The 20,055-nt window shown below is 33.5% G+C and overlaps 1 protein-coding gene across 8 annotated transcripts in view; it reads left to right on the forward strand.

Moving 5' to 3' along the window:
• The window catches only part of RPGRIP1L (RPGRIP1 like), a 99,179-nt gene that overhangs the window by 9,894 nt on the left and 69,230 nt on the right, over positions 1-20,055 (forward strand). For all 8 annotated transcript variants that reach the window (XM_037739103.1, XM_037739104.1, XM_037739109.1 and 5 more), the window contains 5 exons: positions 3,749-3,851; positions 5,216-5,359; positions 15,672-15,777; positions 17,722-17,868; positions 19,165-19,238. In XM_037739103.1, coding sequence (XP_037595031.1) covers positions 3,749-3,851; positions 5,216-5,359; positions 15,672-15,777; positions 17,722-17,868; positions 19,165-19,238 — 574 coding nt within the window. The remainder of the gene's footprint in view (positions 1-3,748; positions 3,852-5,215; positions 5,360-15,671; positions 15,778-17,721; positions 17,869-19,164; positions 19,239-20,055) is intronic.

Genomic DNA, 20,055 nt, shown 5'->3' on the forward strand with positions numbered 1-20,055 from the left:
AATTTTTTACTTTCTCTTTGATAGAATGGTATTGTCAGTGAAGATAATATAAGAATTATTAGATCAGTCTCCAGTGTGTTTAGTAAAAACATTCTACTAACCTTGATGTAAGAGACATGTATGAAATTAAGTAAATGAGTTGAATAGAGTTCTGGTTGGTGTGAAACACACTGTACACAGGTGGGTGGGGAAAACAGCTAGTTTGCTTACATATGACCACACTTACTGTACTGAATGATCACATTTAAGTTTTTCATCCAAAGACCTTTTCGAAAATTTGCAAAAGTGTTGAAATCTTTCTTGTTGTATGGCAGTAGCATGATAGTGGGATGTGCATATAACCAGGGGTTTAAAAAGTTGGGTACTTATTTCTCCACTTACTGGCCGGTGACCTTGGACAAGTCTCCTAATCGCTCTGACCCTGAGTTTTCTTTACATATAAAGTAAAAGGATTGAAACAAGTGACAGTAAAGGTTTCTTCCATTGCTAAAAATGATCATAGGCCAATCTCTTTCTTCACTTTAAAAATTAATAACCTAAAATGTACACAGGCTGCAAAATAATTCAGTTGTGTAGCCAAGACTCAATATAGAACATAAATATTTCTAATAAAAATTTTCAATTCTCTTCACCCAAAGAGAAGCTTTGTTATAATGGAACCACAAGTCAATAAATACCTTAAGTAACATTTTTAAGATTTCAACTATTAGGAAAGGAAATAAGGTTTTAGCTCTAATTGACTTTTGTTTGAAATATACCTTACATAAAGACCAAAGATTTTTAGGGATGTAAAGTATCATGTAAAACTTTAGTTTCAGTTCTTTGAGGAGGAAAAAAAAACCACTGCTAACCGAAAGGGAGAAAAATTTGTTGTAGTTTGCTCTCCAAGCCAAAATGTTAACACTATCTGTTCCCTAGATAAGAGTTCCTTTGAAGTCAATAAGGCCTCCACAAAGGCAGGAGGCAGCTGCAGGATGAAAGGGCTTGGCTACTCCTAGCTATGTGAGATTGGCAGTAGACTCTGAATACAACTAAAGTAGCATAATGAATTATAAATCAGAAAGTACATTCTGCCACTGATTAACTTTTTTATGTGGAAGAGAATACTGACCTCAGCGTCATTTTCCCCATCTATAAAATGGAGTGATAATAATCCAGCTTAGCTAAGACATCAGGAGATGGTAGCTCTCACAATAATATATTTTACCTTTAAAGTGGCTTATCCTCTCTGAGCCTTAGTTTTGTCATCTGGAACTGGAACTGAGCAAGATGATCTCTAAAGTCTGCAAGATCTTTTATACTAAATAAAAATAACGTTCAAGCTAGGCACAATGACATATCCCTAAAGTCATCAAGAAGCTGAAGTGGGAGGATCACTTGAGCCCAAGAGTCTGAGTCCAGCCCGGGCAGCATAGTGAGACACTGTCTCTAAAAATAAATAAGTCTGTAATGCCCAGATTTTACTTTAAATCTAAACTGAAGTCTTATTAGATTGTTGAACACAAAAAAACCCACAAAGTTTTATTTCTGTATTACTCATGCCTTTAAGTGTCTTTAGGAAGAGAAAAATAATTTTTGACTGTCTCTTTGATACAATCATAATATTGTCAATGTCAATTAAAATGGCAAGCTAATCTAGTGCTATTAATTGCTGTTCAGACAGGAGAGTTTGCTAGAAGTTTCTCTCTCTAGCGAAATTAAGAGCCACCGAGCAGCAGAGCTTTTAAAAACATGACTATATAGCTTAAATTTCTCCTTACATTTGTATTCTCTTAGTGATTCAGAGCTTCCTTACTGTTCAGGAGAGAGTTCAGGACATGGAAGTGACACAAAGCATGAAGTAGTGATGAATACTTTTCTTAATCAAAGTCTTTATAAGTAAACCTGAAGCATCCCTACCAAAACTGACACCTTTTTTTTTTTTCTTTTTTTTTTTCACTACTGTCCTTCAGGGATGTCCAGGAACAAAACTGACACCTTAACAGGCTCTTCGGGACTGCCTCTGAGGCTGAGACAGGCCAGACTTGTCAGGAAAATATCTCAGCCTGGGATGGCTGGCTAAGAACTCCAGAGCCCCTCTATGGCCACCAGCAGTCTTGACCATCAAGCTGCTGTACAAATGCTATTGTTTCCTATTTGTACCTTGTCAGGATAAAGGCTGGAAAGCACTGGCTAAATGTGTGATCAATGTAATATAGAAACTATACTTACTGTGAGGAACCAATGGAACAAATATTTTTGTACAGCAAAGGTTTTAAAATGTAACCATTGGTAGAGAGTAGAATGATAGTTATTAGAGGCTGGGAAGAGTGTGGGGCGCTGGTGAGGATGAAAAGACGTTGGTTAATGGGCACATACATAGAATAAGTAAGAATAAGGTATAGTATTTTATAGTACAACAACAGCATACTGAGTATTTCAAAATAATCAGAAGAGATTTAAAATATTCCCAACACAAACGATAAATGATCAAGTGATGGATATCCTAAATGCCCTGATTTGATCATTACACATTGTACGCATATATCAAAATACCACGTGTACCCCACCGATATGTACAATATTATGTATCAGTCTTTAAAAGGTAAACTATACATACACACTCACACACACACACACACACACACAGAGCCATTGGCAAATCACTATTAGACTAAGTTTTAAGACATGTTTTGAGTATTTTTTAATTTCCACTAGTAATGAATTTTTTCATGATGTATGTAGGAAAAGCATAAGAATTAGCATTACTGCCAAAATAATATGATTGGCAAATTCTAACACAGTAAACTATTTTGATGTTTTAGAGCCTTTTCTATTCTTCAGGATTACAGCAATAGATATTGACTAGTTTAGAAACAGCAAGTAATAGTTCCATTATTCTAATTAAAATTCTTTTTTTCTTTTTTTAAAATTTTCTCTTTACTGAGAATATGCAGAGCAATTAAATCTCACTTTTAAAAAGTTAACTTTTCTAAAGAGAATAAATTTGTTTTGTTCTCCATTTAAAAATCTTAATCATCTGTCATGCTTTATCTAACTTAAACTCTAATATTTAGTTATTCTATATAAATGTAAAATAACTCACATAATTAAGAATATGGCTTATTTGTAACAATGGGACTTTCTTTGTAAAATCATACATAATTATTTCTATAAGAAAAGTTATATTTTAAGTGCAGCAGGGCAATGTTTTATTTAAAGAAATTCTATTGATGATCCATTCTCAAAGTACCTTTTTGTAAATAGGGATTTTCTTATTGGGTTGGAATAAATCAAAATACAGAAAACATTTTTACTTAAACACTTAAGGGCAAGGAATATGAATGAGTAATCTAAAAATTAAAAAAAAAAACCTTTATCACAAACACTGGGGGAAAGAATCAAGTTTTTATGACCTATTTTCATTCATACTTTAGTTGACATTGTAAAAACTTGAAGACTCTGATTTTTTCAGAAATTACTACAGAAGTCTAAATCTTAAGTTGAATAAAATTATTTCTAGGTAATTTGATTTCTACAGTAGATTTGTAAAATGAGCAATACTTGCTGCTGTGTTTTATTTAATGCCTACTGGTGGCTGAGATCACATATTCCCTTTGGCAGTGTATTTCTAATTCTGTGTACTGTAGAATACATACCTCTTAATAATACGAGATTTTATTATATTATAAAATATCCTTATAGCAAATCAAAGATCCATCTTTTCTAACTTCACTTCTATAATCATACTTTATTGCTTTCTTTTTAGGTATAAAATTCCAAGATGCAGATGTAGCTGAAACTCCACATCCTATGTTTACAAAATGTGGCAACAGTTTACTTGAAGAAGCCAGAGGAGAAATAAGAAATTTGTATGTGTTCTTTTTTGTGGTCATTTGAGAACTTTGGTTATTGATCGTGTCTTTTTTTTTTTATCCTTCCCTTTCCTTGATTTTAAACCAAACTGAGTTGTATGTAAACAATTTGCTACAATAAAATACAGCTATATTCTGTAGGGTAACAACAGATATTATATAACATGTTTTCAGGAAAATGAACAGCTTAATCCAGCTGAATCAATGGAAGGATTTATAGAATAGTCTTCTTTATTATAATTTTACCCTCAAAGGAATGGCATAAAGTCCAGTCAGTTAGAATGGTGTAAGATTTAGGGCAACATTTTTATTCCCAGAAAATCACAAGTAATTTTTTTAGATCCTGAATCAATTAACCCTTTTCCTACTTAAAAAGAATTGGGGAGTGGCATAAAAGTTTGGAGTTATCAGATACATATGGATTTCAGATTTTGTTTCCCTATGATTCTATGGTACTGCATTCTTCATCATATTATGGTTTCAAAAAGTGACTTCTGCTACATTTAGCTTACTTTTCTAGTTTATCAAAGCCTCATGATTTCAGTGTCTCTGAGTCACACAAATGAAGGTAAGGTTCCACTTTTAACTATAAGCCTTCACCTGGATCATCAACAAGTAACAATACTTAATGAGAAAAGAAAACATGGCCCACAGTATCATACTTAAAATAGTTGCTTAGGAATAATGTGGTCTTAAAATGTTTTCTTTTGAATATTTTAAATAGTAGTTACAGTAATGATTAGCCTGCAGGAGAATAAAAGACTAAACATAATTTTGTTACTTCATAATCACCTGAAAAGCCAAGGTTTATACCAGGTCCTGAGGCTCATTATAGTATGATGCTGTCATATATGATGCTGTATGATATATGATACAGTATGCTGTATACGTTACAGTATGATGCTGTCGGACATGATAGCTTTAAATGCATGCCAGAGACCACTAAGTTATGTTTGGCAAATTTCCTGCCACATCTCTCTGAAGTGTTAATTTGGGTGTTATAAGCAGATGTGCATATATGAAAGAACAAAGGCATATATATATATAAATAATCTGAAGACCAGATTGTGAAGTACATAGTAGGTGTACTCCGCAATAAATACTTACTTAATTGAATCAAACCAAAGTCCAACTCGTTGCATGGGACATTAACTTGTAAAAAGCAGTATCTTGCATTGTTCCATATGTATTTCCAAATCATCACATTTAATCTGCTACTATTTCACTGTGTGAAGAGGCACTTAGGCTAAATTTTTTAACTTCTGCTTGCTCCTTTTCATGAAGAACTTTCTTTGCACTGATCTTAAGTACTACAAAATTTTCCTCAAACTGCAAATTCTTACAAAGGCTCTTTATTTCAGAGAAAATGTTATTCAGTCACAAAGAGGCCAGATAGAAGAGTTAGAGCACTTGGCTGAGATCCTGAAAACTCAGTTGAGGAGAAAAGAAAATGAAATTGAATTATCTCTTCTTCAACTTCGAGAACAGCAAGCTACAGATCAAAGGTATGTTAAAACAGAAATATCACTTTGATAAGGTCAAAATTAGTTTAAAATACTTTATCATGTGCCATAAAAGGATGAGGTTATCTAGTCTCTTTTAAAATCATGTTTTTACTTAACATTCTTCATATAAGCCTACGCTCGACCCACTAACTTCTGTCAATAACTCTACTCTAAGGACAGTTTTCCCTAATCTGCTCTGCTTTTAAGCAGCTTCTGATGGGTGGAAATCACCCTCATCTTGTTTTCTCTGTTCATTTACCCCATTTGCCAAGATTGCTGGAAGTTCTGATACTATTTGATTATAACTACTGAGAGAAGTATGGGTGACAAGAACTCAGCTGTTGGCATACCTTGTACGTAAGTCCAGCATCACTTTTTTAAATCTTAAAAGATAATAAATTCCATAATATGGTACCAGTTTGTAATCCTAAAAAGATCCCTAATATTCCAAGTTTGGATTGCAGTCTGTTGGCTGTAATAAGATTACAGTGGGACCTACAGGTAGCCTCCTTGCTGCCTTTTCATCTATGACATTTAAAAAAAAAAATTTTTTTTTAATTTCCAACCTTTAAGTTGAGGGGTGCATGTGCAGGATATGCAGATGTAGTGGAAACTCGGCTACCATGGTAGTTTGCTACACAGATAATCCCATCACCCAGATATTAAGCCCAGTTTCCACTAGCTATTCTTTCTGATGCTCTCCCTCCTCCCACTCCTCACCCTCCGACAGGCCCCAGTGTGTATTGTTCTCCCAACCTGTGTGTCCGTGTGTTTTCATCATTTAGCTCTCACTTATAAGTGAGAACATGCAGTGTTTGATTTTCTGTTTCTGCATTAGTTTGTGAAGGATAATAGCCCACTAGCTCCATCCATGTCCCTGCAAAGGCCATGATCTCCTTCCCTTTTAATGGCTGCATGGTATTCCATGGTGTGTGTGTACCACATTTTCTTTATCTAGCCTATCATTAATGGGCATTTAGGTTGATTGAAATTGGTGGGCATTTAGGTGGATTGCAATTAGGTTGACTGCCACGAACATACGTGTGCATGTGCCCTTATACTAGAACGATTTATATTCCTCTGGGTATATACCCAGTAATGGGATTGCTGGGTTGAATGGTATTTCTACCTATGGGTCTTTGAGGAATCGCCACACAGTCTTGCACCATGGTTGAACTAAATTACACTCCCACCAATACTGTAAAAACATTCCTTTTTCTCCATACCCTTACCAGCATCTGTTGTTTTTTGACCAGCCATTCTGACTGGTATGAGATGGTATCTCAGGGGTTTGACTTGCATTTCTCTAATGATCAGTGATGTTGAGCTTTATATTTGTTGGCCACATGTATGTCTTCTTTTGAGAAGTGTCTGTTCATGTCCTTTGCCCACTTTTTAATGGGATTGTTTGTGTTTTTTCTTGTAAATTTAAGTTGCTTATAGATGCTGGATATTAGACCTTTGTCAGATGGATAGATTGCAAAAATTTTCTCCCATTGTGTAGGTTGTCTGTTTACTCTGTTGATAGTTTCTTTTGCTGTGCAAAAGCTCTTTAGTTTAATTAGATCCCATTTGTCAATTCTTGCTTTTGTTGCAGTTGCTTTTGGCATCTTCGTTGTGAAATCTTTGCCTATACCCATATCCTGAATGATATCTTTGCCTAGGTTTTCTTCTAAGGTTTTTATAGTTTCAAGTGTTACATTTAAGTCCTTAAATCCATCCTGAGTTAATTTTTGTATAAGATGTAAGAAAGGGGTCCATTATCAATTTTCTGCATGTGGCTAGCCAGTTCTCCCAGCACCATTTATTAAATAGGGATCCCTTTCCCATTGCTTATTTTTGTCATCTCTGACATTTCATAATGTATAATATTTTCTTTCCCATCCTCCTTTGCCATTTTTTTGGTTCCTAGTACCTGTTCATCCATTTTCTGCTTTGACATTGTGCTTTCAACAAGACTATCTTTTTAACATAGTCCTTCTTGAATTATTTTTCCCTTTATAGCTTTTCTTTTCATTTTCTTTTTTTGAACTAAGCATACCCAAAAGTACAGAAAGTAATGTATTGAACCCTCACATACCTATCACTCAGCTTTAACAACTATCAACATCTTACCATTCTTGTTTCATCTGTCCACTCACATTTATTTTCCTAATTATCCCCAGCCAGATATCACATCACCTCACCCACAAATACTTCAACCTGTATTTCTGTCTGAAAAGGAATTTTTTAAAACATAACTACCATACCATTATCACACCTAACAAAAATCACAGTAGTTCTTTGATAGGGTCTAATAACTAGTTTATTTTCAAACTTCTGTGAAGATGTCTTTCTACTGTTCATTTTAATTGGAATTCAAATAAGGTCTACGTATAGCATTTGGCTACTATGTCTCTTTTATTTCCCTGGATTTTTTTTTTAAAACGAGACCTAGTTGCTGTACTTATTTTTCTCCTCCTCAACAACTTTTATAACATACTTGTATGGCTAGGTTCTCATTAGAAAAATCAAGTAAGATTTTCTAGCCTTTCATTTCAGATTCAGAGTTTATTCGTCTTTTAACAAACTAATCTTATGTGGTAATATATAAAGACGCTAAGAAAAGATGCTTAATATCAGACTTGTTTTTTAAAAAGTGGGCTAAAAATATATAAAAAGCTTTATATTTTACAGATCTATCAGATTAGTGTTACCTTTAAAAATTCTATTCCTAAATATGTGTAAAATTAAATTATACAAGAAATCCTATATGTCTAGTGACATTATACACCCTTCTAATTGCAAGGCAAAAGAAATAAGAATATTTTTGAGAATCATATTTGATAATTAGGGGATGTAATTTGAACCTTAGCTAAAGGGTAAGCTCGAATACCTATAAGTTACTCATATTTCTATAGGAAGAAGAAATTATTTAGACTTGGCCTACTTTAAAAAACAAGAAGTAATTCCTTGTGAGAAACAGTGCTAAAGGACCAGACCTCAACACTGAATGTGGTGATCTTAGTAAATGCCAACAGCTATGTTTGAGATATTGTCTGAATATAAAAGTTCACATAGGCCAAGTCCAAGCTTAGGGCAGTCCCTGTATCATCTTTACTCAACCACTGAGTACAAGGTTATCAAGAATTGTTTGTTACATTTCTCAGGTTCCTATAGAGTAAGGTGGACACTGCGTTGGCCATTCCCTTTTCCAAAGGGATGTGATCATTTAGGAGCTAGTGTTAACAGAAAGGGAAATCCAGAAGTCCTTCAATTCTAAAACTAAAACAGCAGAAGAAATAGAGTGATAGACAAGGATACATACTTTCCTACTATAAATATTACCAACAAGAGACACCAACATATATACATAGAGGAAATAAGTCCCTCCTTAGGTGGCTATTTCATTTACTCTGTAGCAGTCTATTTTTGTCATATCAATAATTAAAAGCAGAGACAAATGAGTAGTACAGGCAACGGAACTTTTATTGCAGAGACCAGAGAAATAAATCAGTGTGTACCTCCCTCACTGTTTTTATAAAATGGAAAATTTACATGCTATTTGCTTAGAAGGAAAGATACCTATAGTCAATTGCATATTGTTTCTTGAAATATAGTTGTTGAAACTGAGGAAATAACTTAAAATAAGGCTCTTCAATACCTTTTTTAAATATTTACACAGAGCTCACAATTTTATATATAACAGCAGGTTTTTTTAGCCTAATGGAAAACTGTTGAAAAAGATGTTAGGGAGAATATAAAACTCAGTGTAGTTTACTGTAGAGAAAAATCGCAAAATGGGAAACATACTTAAACTTTTCTTTCACGGATACATTATTTCAGATTTGAAATTCTAGAAGTCTGATCTGGATGTTGGACTCCTTGTTCTCAAACATGAACCTAACGTAGTTGTAATCTTCAGAGTGGCAGTGCTTGATATTTATGGCAGAGAGCCTTTTCATAGACTATTACAGAAACTCTTGATAGTATGTGTTTAATAGACCAGTTGGGTTTGGCATCAGCTTGACATCAACTTTTGGTTATCCAAAGCCCCTAATTGCTTTGAAGTATAAGCCCAGTGCTGCTCTTTTTTATGAAAATCATGTTTTTTCCTGTTGTTGTGGTCTATTTTGGAAGACTGAGTTGTGATTTTTGCATATGTTCTACATAATGCCTCATTAGCAAAAAATCTTGTATCATTTACAAGTAGCCTGAATGTCTGTGTTGTTTTGAGGAAAAATCCATATTAAATTTAAACAATATAAAAATGCACATTTTCTGCTTATTAAAAAGGCCATCTTAAATTAAATTCAAAGCAGTAACCAGTGAACACATGTACATGAACATTAAAATCAGAATGATTTTACCATTTATTGACCTTTTTTAACTCCAAAAATATTTATACTCTTACAAATGTGTAACTAGTTTGTACTGTTTTTTTTTTTAAATAAATGTTAGGGTGTTTACCTTCTTAATTAGAAATCATGTAACTTCCATAATGTCCCAGTGGAGGAAATTTAACCCATAAGTATTTCAGACACTCTGACTTGCCTTCTTCCCTTTGGCGGACAGCCGACTGTCAAATCTCACAACAGAGAGGCCTTTTGCGCCATGCATTACAAGAAACAGCTTAGCTTTAAGGGCTCATTGTTTCCCCTCTGCACAGATACAAGATTACTTTCTAGCATTCTAAGTTATTGCTAACTTTTCATTTTGAAGAATTGAAAACCTACAGAAAGTGGGAAGAATAGTTGAGTGAGCACTCACATAATCTTTCACTCCTTAGCATATTTTTTGGATGGTACAACAAACCTATTTTTGTACTCGGCATGCTGTTGCTTAAGCCTTTTCTCACTCAGTCTCTTTTCCTCTCTCAACATCTCTCATCTTCTCTTCCCTCCTATTTCTCCTTCTCCCTCTCTCTTTCTTCTCTTTGTTCATTCCTCACTTCCTTTCTCTTCACCTCTCTCCCTGACTCCCATTAGGTGCATATATTACCTCACCCTCTGTACAGTTAAAAGTATCTTCTAGGAACAAAAACATCCTCCTGCATAACCACAGTGTAGCTATCACATTCAGAACACTTAACAATGAATGATACAGCTGCATCATCTAATATACAGTCCATATCCAAATATCTCGAGTTATCCCAATAATGTCTTTTGCAGCTTGGTCTTTTTGTAATAGCTGTTTTTGTTTTATTTTGTTTTGATCTAGGATCCAGTTGAACATCGCGTGTTGTTGCGTTTAGTTATCTTGTCTTTTAAGTATCCTTTATTCTTGAATGGTCCCCTACTCTTTCATAGTCCATTGACAGTTGTATGCAGAATGTTCCTCAGTTTGGATTTGCCTGATTGCCCAACCCCCTAATTTAAAGGGCACATCTGGTTCTCTGATGGAAGAGTAAGTGGGACCAGGGATAGCCATGCAGACATTATTACAGGGAGTGATCTTTCTTTCATTTCTTAAAATATATTCACCATGCTCTGTTATTTGGAATAGCTTAGAATTCACCCAATGAAAATTATCACACTCAAATACCATTTCTTTTATCCTCATGTTTTTATTGTTAACATTATCTAAGATGTTTCTGTGATAGTGACTTAACATATCTTCTTGCCATGTTATATAAACCACAGAAATTGTCACAGTTAATAGTTATTAGTATATGAATGTATGCATGATAGTGGAGGGAAAGTTAAAACTTAGGAAGATCTTAGAGGAAAAAACTTAGAAGAGTGAGGAGAATGTGACTTTGAAGAGTGGGAAGAATTTAACTCCTAGAGCTAGATTTGAGTGTTGTCTCCATTACTTAAGGTCTCTGGCCAAATTCTTTACTTCCGTGAGCCTCAGTTAGCCACCTGAACTGTAAAATGATTAGACTGAAATGGATAAATGGTTCCCTGTCTTTAAACAACAGCTATTTTTCTCTATAGGGACCTTGCATGCAGAAAGATTTGGCATAGTAAATTAGCTGTTTGTATTCATCGAAGACCTGTGTCATGCCAATCACTCCTTCTGCTAATTGTTAAATAACCTGTGTTATGACGCTGGGTTGGCACAATTCTATCAAAAAATGAAAACAACACAAAACCATTAGTTCACTTTTGCAACTTCATTGCCTGTAAATCTACATTTCTTTGCAACTTCATTGCCAGTAAATCTACGTTTCTTATTGGGCTTTTTGAAATGCTGACTTTAAGTTTCAGATTCCTGCCAGGTGTGGTGGCACATGCCTATAATCCCACCTACTCCTAAGTCTGAGGCAGGAGAATCGCTTGAACCCAGGAGGCAGAGGGTGCAGTGAGCCGAGATCGTGACACTGCACTCCAGCCTGGGTGACAGAGCGAAACTCCGTCTAAAAAAAGGAAAAAAAATTTCAGATTTCCGTTCCTTTTAATGTAAATCTCAAGTTGGAATCCATTAAACATGGTTGTAAAAATGGTCCCTTTAAGAAGATGAGCCAGAGTTTGAGTTCTTCCTGTCCCCAACCAGCCTTTGGGAGCGCCCTTTCACTGGGTGTGATTTTATGCGTGTAGAGAGCTAACAAAACTGTCCCCTCCGTTCCTGTGGGTGGTGAGAGTAAGAAAACACTGAGTTCTGATTTATAGTTTGACCCAACACCACAGGAAAGTAATGAATCAGAGGCAAATAAACATACACAGACAATTTTTTTCCTTTAAGCAATCTTAAATCAGACAGCACTGTTTTCACCTATGAACTCAAGTAGCAATTTTGAGCAAAATCATGACCTTTCAAATAGACTTTTCTCAGCTATTTTAGTGAACTTATTCTATTCAGTTTACTAGCAGCCTTCTGTTCGTAGGTGGTAACTTGGCTGGTGATTGTTATCTGTGTATCCCTAATAAAAACTATGAATGACCTACATTTCCTTCAACAGCACAGTTACAGGATGTCTGCCACTGTTTGTAAAGAAAATCCGGAGAGCTTTTTTTAATGCTAAGGTTGTTTTCAACGTTATGCCCAAAATTTGGTCAGCCTGTAACTATTACTCAAAAACAGTCTCTCCATTCTATCTCATAAATATTTGACATAACTACCTCGCAGAATCTCATAGCCTAGCTTCTGTGTTTTAAAGCCTTCTGTTCTAAATGACATTAAATACTATGACATTTTAATCTCAAAAGTTCAAGAGGCATTTTTTTAGCTTTCATAATATGGTAGCAAAGAATGAAATGTTGACAAAGGCTGGGGGAGGGGAGTTGAATGCCTGGGGAATAAAGTATATGAAACTTGCACTGGAGCATAGATTTTTGCTACTTAAGCTTTCATATTAGACTATACATTACATGGCTCCACTGAAAGTTTTTTCTTCTGCAGTGTTTCTGAGGTTTTAGGTTTCTGGATTTATTATGGCACCCAGTAGCAAAGCTGGAGTCAAGTGTTTTCAAGGCTTCCATTAGAAATTCCTTTTTCAGAGTTTATTGCTTGACTGTTTCAAATTATATGAGAGAAACTTGGCACACAGGTTGTTGAGCTGGATTACTTTTTTGACATAAAATCTAATTTATTTCAGTTTGTTTTTAATCTAGAGATGGGCCAACAACTCTTCTCATAGTTTTATAAGATTTGATCATAATTCTAAATCATGTTTTTTTTCTTTAAAGAAAGAAGAGAAACTGCATTTTTCCAACTTAATTGTTCATGGCTTTTTCAAAATCCTTGTTGAAAATTTTGAGAAATTTATTTTCACAAAGCACTTAATTAGTGTGCTTGATATCTGTTTGCAGATCATTTCACCATGTGTAATGCAGCATGTATGATTTGGTATATGACTGTCAGAGTTCATCTCAATATTTTTACCATGCATTATTCTTTCTGTTAGAATGTCATCATCCTGAAGATTTGGTATTTCTGTCATAGTGTGTAGAAAAGGGCAAAAAAAATATTGTGTGGAGGTCACTTAAAATATTACTCATAAAATTAGCCCTATGTCTGTTCTTCAAAGACCAACCTGAGGCCTTGCTCCACAAGCCCAGAGGTCTAGGACTGGTCACTTAGCTATGCACCCCAGCTCCATCTTGCCTACAACATCCTTCTCACATTTCTTGTTATCTTTTTATGATGTCTCCTTCCCTCTTTCTCTCTTACTTCCACCCATTATTCTTTTACCATATTTCATCTATACAAAAGTGTTGAGTTGATTGTTGGGTTTGAGGTAATTTTCATTGCATGTCTTCTTAAAGGCTAGACCACATTTATCACATTGATTTTAACTTTTATGTTATCACTGACCTAGGACTTTCAGTTTAACAAATTATCCTTTTCTTCTCCTTGTTCCATAAAAAAATATAAAGTCGTAATAATAAAGCCCCTTAAAACTGATACATAAAAGTAATTATTAAAGACTTACAAGTTTACTGTTGTCCTAGGAAAGGTGTACTCTGTAGCAAACTGATTTTTTATTTAAAGTTCAACATTATTATACCACGTTGTTACTTAAGATATTCTTTATATTACATTACTGCTGTTTTCTAAATACTTCTTAAGTTGTACTTATACCCACTTGTTGGGCATTACCAGTTTAAAATGCCCTGTCACTGTTTTGGGCAGTATTTTGAAAAGTTTAAACCCAAGGAGTTTAGGAAAATATTCAGGAAAGCACCCACCAATTAAACCACTGAAAGTTTTTTACATATATTTACTGGTTTTTGCCTTGCAAAAAGAATTTAAAATTAAAAGCTGTTATTTCTATCACCCTATGTGGCTGAATGGATTATAGAGATTTAATTCTGTGTTACTGTAATTAATGGTTATTATTCAAATGTAGCTGAATCTTCTTAAAAATATTAACATACTTTAAAACAAAAATAAAATATCAGAGTCAACTGGAAATGTATGAAAAGAGTTTAAATTATTTGAATCACATTCGGTCCTTGCATATCAATAAATGTCATTCACTGCTGAGTGGTCAAACCAAGTAATTCTGGGGCAGATAGGTAAATTATGTTTTGGCTTCTAAACATGAAAAAAAAGAATATTTTCTTTAGACTTTATTTAAGATATTTTTCTCTATATATTATATATATGTGTGTGTGTGTTTTTAGTGACTACTAGTAATACTGAGTGAATAATAGTGAGTGAATTGTTGGATATGTGCACTGAACTACTACATAACATGTTTTAGACATGTTATTTTTACATTGCGTTAAGACTGTACCCTGGACAAGATTCAGATTCGTGGACTTGTTTATCTTCTGTGTGAGGACAACTAACTGTCCAATGCCAAAATACAATGAACTTTCAAATATCAAAGAGGAAAATTAAGTATTTCAAGTCCTCAGCTGGTTTACAGATGTGTGAGCTTTGTAGTCCATTCTCTGGTTCCAGTAGGGCATTATGACAATTTTTTCAATATGTGTACACTAGATAAGTTTTAAAAGTAAAATCTCTTACTTTAAATATTGAACTTTCTGATTTGAAATTTTTTATGTTTATTTAATTCTAAAAATGAACTCTGAAATGAAGCTTCAAAATTAACAAAATATTTTTGAATGTAAAATGTATTAAATTAAGGAACTTCTCTCTGTCAGGAAAATAAATGCCTTTTGAAAACAGGTACTCATTTAGATCTATGATTAACCTTTAACAAGATCTTCCTGTTAAATTTTACATTTGCTTTAATCTCAGTAGGAAAAATACAAAATAGTATTGTAGCATATAGGGTTTCTGTATACCCTGTGGACATCAAATGATCTCTTACAGCTAAAGGCACATCTGCAACATATTTAAATGCCAGCTTTAGGCATTATTAGTATAAAATGCTAAGTCACTTTTCTTTGCAAATATTTTGAAAAGTTGAAAACTCCAAGAGGAAACTCCAGTGAATAGTAATTTTATGGTGCCATTTGTATCAAGAGAGTTGCAGAAAGATGAATGGCTGTATTGCATATTTTTCATTTAGGGAAAAGTAGCATGATAGCCTTCCTTAAAATAAGTGTGAAGCTTGGTAACGGTACCATTGTTGTACTAAAAACTGTTGTGTTTTTGTGCCATCTTTCACTATGCTATAAAATGATTTTAAATCTGTATTATCAATTGTAGAGGTAACATAGTCATGAAGTTTGGGGGGGGCTCCCTTCAAACTTTGAGAGTTCAAGGTTATGAAAGTTCAGGAATTATTATTAGTTTGTTTTAAATAATTAATCTGTCCTGCATTCATAATAATCCAAAACCTCACTGACTGATGTGCAAGTGTATAAATATTTTCTAGGTGACATTAATTGAAAAATTGTGATTCCACCATTGATTTTCTTTCTTCTAACTTGCATTTTTTACATCTGTCTTTTTCTTAAACATGACTCTGAAGGTCAAATATTCGGGACAATGTAGAAATGATTAAGCTTCATAAACAGCTAGTGGAGAAAAGCAATGCTCTTTCAGCAATGGAAGGAAAATTTATTCAGCTTCAAGAGGTACAGGGATAATTTATTTTATTATGATGTTACAGGGATGCAAAGGATTCAAAAATAGTATTCAAGTTGTTTTTAAATATAGAATGATTGTAATACTAAAACATTTTTAAAGATTGTTCTTTGTATTCACAAATGTGTATCATTTCCCTTAATATATTGTTTATTATTTATAACTCAAGTACTAAAGAAATAAATAACTTATTGGACTTTTTATAAATATCTGTGCCATCTTAAAGTAATAAACATATTTATTATAAATCATCTTGTACCAAGGAAATTTATTTTTACCTCCTTTTATCTGAATTTATTATGGACACATAAGTTTTTGCTATATTTGCATATAGCTTCAATTTTAAGCATTTATATAATTATTGACAATAGACCAAAGTGATTAATAGGTCAATAGTCATGTTTTGTTAAAGCTTTCTTTGATTTGGACTTTTTTTTGGTCACTACCCTTACCTGAAAGTATTTGATTACTCTTAATGTCAACTGTCAGTGTATTTATTTTAAACCTTAACCATTTAGGTTGACAATACTTGGGATTCTTTATGCCATGGTTGTTTTTACAAGGACTATGACCCCACAGGAATATGCCACCTGAAGGCTTCTATTTGTTGGCACTGCATAATTAACATAGGTTCTGGAGTTAATGAACTCCAAGACATTCCAGATTAACGGAATTTATATGAAGTAATACTTTCTTTGAAGTACTGAGGCAAGGAGAGCAGTAGATTGATGCAAAGCAAAGGGTCATCTGAAGCCTAAATTAACTGTTGAATTAGATAGTTAATATTTTTCAGCCATGCTCTGGGGATTTTGTTTTCCATTCTGCAGGAACCTCTTTAAATGCCAAGTGGTAACTACTTCTGCATAAATGTGAGAGTTTGAGTGAGAGTGATGGCGCTATGTACAGATAGTTAGAAAAAAGAAATTATAAAAATCCCTGTGATTGAAAACCATTTCTAAGATGAAGAATTAAGAAAGGAATTGAAAAATGATTTTACATTCTCATCAATTTGACAATTTTGATTTCTATTTACATACCAACAATAACAGGTGTCTACTACAGTACAGGCAGCTCTTTTGGAAGTTGACATAGGGTAAAAAATTGAGAGGTTAAGCCCAACAGCCTCAATGAAGTGTGGAGCAAAGAAGAAGATGTTCTATAATAATACCAATACGAAATAATACGAAAATTGACCTGAATGCCTCAATAGTCGTGTTTCATTTAAACAAGTGAAGAAAAACTTCAGTAGGACTTGAGAGATTTTAGTTAGCAGATGAGGCATTGCATGTTATGGTTATATGATCGCTCTGAAAAGATGTAAATTATGATCTCTCTGAAAAAATGTAATTAACTCTTTTATTTTAAAAAAAAACTATATGACATTAAAGTATATGAAACTGAATTTACAGCATGGTCATAAATTGACCATTTTTTAAAAATTAAGAAAAGTTCATAACTATTTTACTAAATTGGAAATTTTAGCTTAATTGTATTCAAATTAAAAGCTAGCCAGACAAGGCTATTTGTATGATGTAGTGGCGAATCCCTTCAGTTCATGTGTCTGTGGTCAGCATTTTTGACCCATGCTACAGCATTTTAGATAGCATGTCCAACCAATGTAACCACAGCAAAAAGAAAACAAAATTAATTGTTAAAACAAATTTACTTGCTGGTCACCATCAAGTCAAAAACTAGGAGGAAATAAAATACGTGACTCTGTGCTAAGATAACCCTGTATTTTCTTCTTCATGTTACACAGAGGTTCAGAGTGTCGTTACAAAGAAGTATCACATACACATAGTTTGTTATGTGAAAAATAAGCTGTATAATGTGAACCTCAGGAGTAAATTCATTTATAGAATTGTAATCATTTAGTCAAATGATTAATCATAATCCAAAAATAATGTTTAAAAGATTTTCTTTTTCTCTTTTAGAAGCAAAGAACTCTCAGAATCAGCCACGATGCCTTGATGGCAAATGGGGATGAGTTAAACATGCAACTTAAAGAGCAGCGTTTAAAATGTTGCAGTCTTGAGAAACAATTACATTCTATGAAGTTTTCTGAAAGAAGAACAGAAGAGGTAAGCTCCTGAAGAGTTTACCCATCTGTTACTTTAAAACTTCTTGGTTGCTGTTTTGAAAAAGTAAAATAGAGACATTTAAAAATTGTGCTTATTTAAAATTATAAGCTATATACATGGTGTTTTGAGCACAGCAAAATATACTAGTTAATATATGAATGGCAAATCAGTGCTTAACAATACTTGCAAATGTGCCAAGATCCACTGTTTACCCAGAGGATTAAAGATCCTTGAGTAAAATGAAAACAACATTTTGAAACTTAGGCCAGATTACCTATGGAACTTAACTTTCTCAGCTATCACAGCTTATTAATCATTTGAGAGACTAAAACAAAATAATAGGACTATGTCTCTTTCTGAGGAAATGGCTGTTATGTTCTGCATTATCAGTAATTTTGTGAAATTATCTAATATTTTTTAGGGAGTTGCTTGAAAACTCATCTTCCTATTATCATATTTTTTTCTGTAGCCTGTTAAGTTTGTTCCCTAGGAGAATGGAAGTGAAATAAGATGCCTGCATTCTGTTCTGATCTTGGGAGAATCTTTTGCTGTCTCATACTAGCATCAAAAGAGAATTTTGAAAATGGAAATAAAGTTTAAGGGTACTCTGATCCGTGAGGAAAAGTTGTGACTGCAAAATATACTTATGAATAAAACTTAAAAATAAATACTAGAGTACAGAATCTACGTTTTAGTCATAGAGATGTAATTTTTACTACATTTATTTCTGAAAATACTATTCATGGGCTAAAATAGTATATAATTTTATTCATTTATTCACAAAATGTGCTACTAGCTATTTGTAAATTTCAGATAATGTGAGAAATTGTATCTTCAGAGTAAATTGTGATTAACAACACGGTTTGAACGATGACCCTAAAAAATAGTTAATCCTTTTTTTTTATGGACCAATTGTAAATTAATACAAAATGAATATAATGACAGAGTTTATCATGGTGAAAAGTAAAAAATATTATGTTCCTCAGGACTTAGCAAGCTCTTAAAATATTCTTTATTGACTTCTGGCACATGTTGCATAAAGCAGTGCATACGTTTCTACTAAATTAAAACAGAAATATTAATTTCACGTTTATTTAACAACTTGGAAAGAATCAATGCTTAATTAAATACAGACAATATAAGTGGTCCGGTTAGCAGCTACAATTTAGGAATCAAGGTTAAAACATGTTAACCACCTCTCATAGAGAGATTTTTTTGTGTGTTTTGTTTAGTTTTTTTACCCCCAAGTAGTTTTATATGATATTTATTTAATATGTAATTTTCTTTTCATTTTAGCTGCAGGATAGAATTAATGATTTAGAAAAGGAACGGGAACTTTTAAAAGAAAACTATGATAAACTTTATGACAGGTAAATCATGATTCCACATGTTCTTTCATTGTCTTGTTTGAGCTCTTTTATAGCTAAGCATTTGCTGTTGTTGGAATAGATCGTGTTGATCAAAGAATTAGCAATAAATGATAGCAAAAAATATGCAAACTTTATAAAGGAAATAAAAGTTTTTTAAAGACATTGGTAATAAGTTGTTTAACCTGAGCAGTAGCCTTTCACTACTGAGGAAACCATATCACTTTGCTGCCAGTCAGCTGCTATCATTTATTGAATATTAACTATAAACTAACAGACACTGTGCTAGATACTCTTCATTTATTGTTATAAATTGTTCACAGCACCTTGAAATGTATGTATCATAAATACCCATTTTGTAGACAAGGAAGATGAAGCAGAACTAAGTAATGTTAAGAGGCACTTCCTACCTCTTTTTTTTTTTTTTTTTTTTTTTTTTTTTTTTTTTTTTTTCTTTTTTTTTTTTTTTTTTTTTTTTTTTTTTTTTTTTTTTTTTTTTTTTGAGACAGTGTCTCAGTTGTCCAAGCTGGAATGCAGTGGCATGATCATGGCTCACTATAGCCTTAACTTCCTGGGCTCACACCAGCCTCCCACCTCAGCTGCCTGAGTAACTGGGACCACAGGCACATGCCACCATGTCAGACTAATCTATTTAATTTTTTGGTAGCAATGAGGCCATCCTATGTTGCTCAGGCTCATCTTGAACTCCTGGTCTTAAGTGATCCTCCTGCCTCAGCCTCCCGAATTGCTGAGATTACAAGGGTGAGCTGCTGCACCCAGCCCATATGTTGTAAATGTATGAAGTCATAGAGCTTGTATT

This window comes from Cebus imitator, unplaced genomic scaffold, assembly GCF_001604975.1.
Source record: "Cebus imitator isolate Cc_AM_T3 unplaced genomic scaffold, Cebus_imitator-1.0 Scaffold63, whole genome shotgun sequence".
In the NCBI taxonomy this organism is placed as follows: Eukaryota; Metazoa; Chordata; class Mammalia; order Primates; family Cebidae; genus Cebus; species Cebus imitator.